General features: G+C 39.0%; 1 protein-coding gene across 1 annotated transcript; it reads left to right on the top strand.

The window, feature by feature from the left end:
* Positions 1–2227: 2227 nt before the first annotated feature.
* LOC146388784 (uncharacterized) lies at positions 2228–3595 on the top strand. The gene is made up of 3 exons (XM_084924860.1): positions 2228–2502; positions 2754–3036; positions 3272–3595. Exons 1-3 carry the CDS (start codon positions 2228–2230, stop codon positions 3593–3595), a joined length of 882 nt encoding a protein of 293 aa, XP_084780986.1.
* The last annotated feature ends 883 nt before the right edge of the window (positions 3596–4478 follow it).

The raw sequence follows: 4478 nt of genomic DNA, 5'->3' as shown, positions 1-4478 counted from the left end.
CCCAGTGGCCAGCACTACTAGCAGTATAAGACATAATTTTCTGAAAATAGTGTGGGAATGATTGTCTTGAAAAAATGGTCAGTTTTAATATTTGAAAATTCTAATTTCCTTTAAAATTAATTTAATTTAATACATTTAAAAAATAATCAAAAATTGGCAAAATGTTTATTATCATTTTTTAGTTTTTTTACTTTGTCAAAGAGCAAAATTTTTGCTGAGGAGGAGGAGTCAATGCAAAACTCCTGTATTAACTAACTTTATATGTGTTCAAGCCTAAGTCAGGGATTCAACCTCATATAGACACAGCAGACTGGGCAAAGACAACTGACTTTAACAATGACCAAACCTGTTCATTTAGTTATTTTCCTGATCCTGTTTTGTTTCTTGGCTGGTAAGGACATACATTTTGCTGAACAAATTAAATGATATGAAGAAATGTGATAACTAATGAGTTGTTAACACTTCTGTAGGTACTGAGGGTCAAACACTGACAGAGTCTGAACCAGTGGTTAAAAGGCCTGGAGACTCCCACAGACTGACCTGTACATACTCAGGTTTCAGCAGTGATATTTATGCTGCTTGGATCAGACAGGCTGCTGGAAAAGGACTGGAATGGATTGCTTATATCTATCCAGGCAGCAATTATATCTACTACTCTCAGTCAGTCCAGGGCCGGTTTACCATCTCCAGGGACAACAGCAGAAAGCAGGTGTATCTGCAGATGAACAGCTTGACAACTGAGGATTCAGCTGTTTATTACTGTGCCAAAGAGCCACAGTGATACAAGAGGAAGAATCTTTGTACAAAAACTCAGCACATTAAGCCAAGTCATAATTTGCTTTCTGCCATTAACAAGTTCATGATGAAACAATTAAACAGCTTCTTTAATCAAACATTTTATACTTTGGGTCCATAAATACTTTGGGTTCATGTTTTTTATTATTTTTTATTCATTTTACACACTCATATAAAAATTGGATAGGACTGGTTGGCGCTAAACAGCAGTGTGATCTGGTGCCTTCCTTTGCTAAGCCCCTCCCACACACTTCAGAGATGTTAGGTGGTATTTCTGTAATACAGCAGCCACTGAATTAGTTTTGTTCAAATTTGAATTAAATTGTTTTATTTTAATTTATTATTCATTTGTTCCCTTTTCTCTTAATCCTGTGAGGTCTCTCACTGTTACAGTCATCAGACCTGTAGTTTACCCAGTGCTCAGGTGCTATATTTGCAACTTATTGCAAGTTATTATGGACAACAAGCCTTTCCTTCACTGTTTCACCACCTGCTGCTTTCAGGTTTAACTTTTGTTAAAAAACACTAAGGGGGCAACAGAAAATCTCACTTCAAAGAAATACCATCTGAGTGGGATTTGTTAGAAGTGAAAGCATCTAATACAAGACACTGCTTTCACTTAATATTTGTTTGAAGGATGTGGTTTTTAGAGACTTTTGTAACTGGAATCTTCAAATACACACAAACATTTTGAATATCACATTTGTGTTTGTTTATTCACAGGGGATATAAAATAATAAAACACTGTACATGGACCTACGTAACTATAACAATCATGATTAATAACTGAACTTTAATAGTTGCTTTGCAGAATAAAAATGGGTATTACAGTTTTTCTCGATTGGTTTGGCTCATTTCTTGAAACCGAGATGACATTCCCAAAATAACATGGACAAATCTCCAAACCACCTTGCAATTGTTCACAACAGAATGTCATTTTTCATTGGTTTTATCAAATTGCAAATGCTTTAGTACATGTCTCAAGTGACTCTGTGCTTCTTTTCAAATGATTATGTACAAGTAGCTACAGTTAGCACAATGAGCCCACATTTAGCACATTTTCCAAATAAATAGATCTTGGCGATCTAAACTGATTAGTTGATTTTTCAGTGAAATGGTTACTCACTCCAAAACATATCAGCATGGTTTCATTGTGTAAGTCATCATATGCACAATTGTCTGTTCAACTGTCAAAATTAGTCAAAGATATAATACCATGAAAGAATATCTTGGAACATTTGATAAAGTTATGACAGTACTTGACAATCAATCAGGTGAAATTAGAACTAACGAAGGAGCAGTTTCCCACATCTCAGATGACCAATCAAACAGGTTGTTTAGATACCTGACAGGTGTTGTCTATGATTATGACTGCTGCCAAAAGTATATAGACAGAGCTTGGCCCAGGGCCAGTTTCATTTGCAGTGTGAACATGGAAGCACCTCGCCAAGTACAACAGCAACTTCCTGCTCGAGGAAGAGGAGGAAGAAGAAGAGGAAGAGGAGGAGTGAGAATGCGTGGAGGAATAGGGGGAAGAGGCCGAGGAGCACGGAGGCACCATGATGTCCCAGATGAAATCCGGGCCACCCTTATTGACCACGTTATAAACCATCACCTCACAATGGCAGAGGCAGGTCGCCGAGTGCAGCCTAATGTGCCTCGGTCTACAGTCTCCTCCATCATCCAAACCTTTCGCAGGGAAAACAGGTACAGAACTATGCTATTGAACTATTCAGTGTTGGTGTGTGTGTAGGCCTAGAGTACTGTAATATCTTCATGTGATGTTATATGATACTATAAAAATGACAAAGAAAAAAAAATGGAGAAAATACTGTGAATAGTATTCCAGTCACTGTGCAGTGCATCACACTTTTAGTACCATAAAACAGCAGTACAATTACATTGGTAACTCATTTTGTAACAAATCTACAGTGTTGACCTTTGACTTGTATGTCTAGGATTGGACGACAGCCTCAAGTGGGTGGCAGAAGAAAACTTCTAAATGAACAACAAGAACGAGAAATATGCAACATGGTCATTGCAAATAATGCCATCACACTGAGACAGATTCGTAATGCAATCCTGCTAGACAATGTAATGTTCCAAAATATAAACTCTATCAGCATCTCCACAATAGACCGGGTATTGAAGAAACATCAGATGACCATGAAACAGATTTACAGGGTACCATTTGAGAGAAACTCTGACAGAGTGAAAGGGCTGCGGTACCAGTATGTGCATGTAAGTCAACTACTGGTTGTCTATCATTGTAACACTATTACAGTAAGACATGGTTACCACTGTTTTTTTGTTTTGCGTTATCCTTTTTACCTTCAGAATCCAACTTTGTGTGACTAGAGCATTTTGCCTAGAAATTGTCTTCAGTTTTCCACTCCCTGTTTTTACAGTACTTTAGATCCTCCCTGCAGTATCTGTCTCTACTTGACTGATTAGATATATTTCTATTCTATTGTAGAGAATAATGGCATTAGAAGGCAACGAAACCCCTCACATCCTAGTGTTCGTTGATGAAGCTGGCTTCAACCTGGCCAAAGGTCGAAGGCGTGGCCGTAACATCATTGGCCACCGAGCCACTGTGGATGTCCCAGGCCAGCGAGGAGCAAATATAACAATGTGTGCCGCTATATCAGAAAGAGGTGTGGCCACACACATTCCCAGTTTAGGGCCCTACAATACACAAAAGCTCCTCAATTTTTTGGACCACCTTTATACTGATCTGATCCCAGAAAATGAGAGAGGTGAAGAAGGACCTCAGCTACCACATTATGTCATTGTGTAGGATAATGTGAACTTCCACCGCGGCCCACGCATCAGAGCCTGGTTCACCACCCATCCCCGGATGCTAATGGAGTTTCTTCCACCTTACTCTCCTTTCCTAAATCCAATTGAGGAGTTTTTTTCAGCTTGGAGGTGGAGGGTGTATGAGCATCAGGCTCAAGACCAGAGGGCCCTGCTGCATGCAATGGATGCTGCATGTGAGGACATCACAGGGGATCAATGTAGGGGATGGTTGAGACATTCACGCCGTTTCTTCCCTCGCTGCATCGCAAGAGAAAATATCCGTTGCGATGTGGATGAGAATTTATGGCCTGACAGAGAGCAGCGCGTCGATGGCCAGGGGGATGAGGATGGTGGCCAGGAAAGAGAGGGTGACAATGGCGACCACTGAAAATATTACTGTACTATAGTTCTGAAACTTTATTTACAGTATGGTAGGCTAGAGTTTTTTTTGTTTTTTGTTTGTGTTTATAACTGTTCACATTTACAGAATCCTGTATATGTTTTCTTTTCACAGTATGTTCTCTAATGTTAACATTTCTTTGTACGAATAAAAATGTTTACAGTTTCCTTGAGTATGAGTGGTTTATTGGAGGCTGATTTTACTGTAAAATCTTTTAGTTTTATTCATAGTGGTATTCTGTTGCTAGACCTGTGCCTCAGTGACAAAATGTCTAAGCATTTTGACTTGCAGTGCTTAAACAATGCCAAAGGTATAATGCATTTTGGGGGCATTGACTATTTATATGAGAAGGATATTTAGTTTTGACACATGGATAAACTCTTTTGGGAGAGATATGAGCTTTTGCAGGGGATCCATGGTGTTGTGCTAAACCATCCAGGTTATTTTGACAAAAGCACTAAATGAATGCATATGTGCCAAG

This window comes from Perissodus microlepis, chromosome 4 (assembly GCF_051167445.1).
Source record: "Perissodus microlepis isolate ML-2025 ecotype Zambia chromosome 4, ASM5116744v1, whole genome shotgun sequence".
Lineage (NCBI taxonomy): Eukaryota > Metazoa > Chordata > Actinopteri > Cichliformes > Cichlidae > Perissodus > Perissodus microlepis.
The sequence above is the reverse complement of the archived record's forward strand: the minus strand, read 5'-3'. Positions and strand labels throughout refer to the sequence as shown.

Coding starts and splice junctions, on each gene's coding strand:
- LOC146388784 (XM_084924860.1), top strand. CDS start 2,228: ATGGAAGCACCTCGCCAAGTACAACAGCAACTTCCTGCTCGAGGAAGA. Junction 2,503..2,753: donor ACCTTTCGCAGGGAAAACAG/GTACAGAACTAT, acceptor TTGTATGTCTAG/GATTGGACGACAGCCTCAAG. Junction 3,037..3,271: donor TGCGGTACCAGTATGTGCAT/GTAAGTCAACTA, acceptor ATTCTATTGTAG/AGAATAATGGCATTAGAAGG.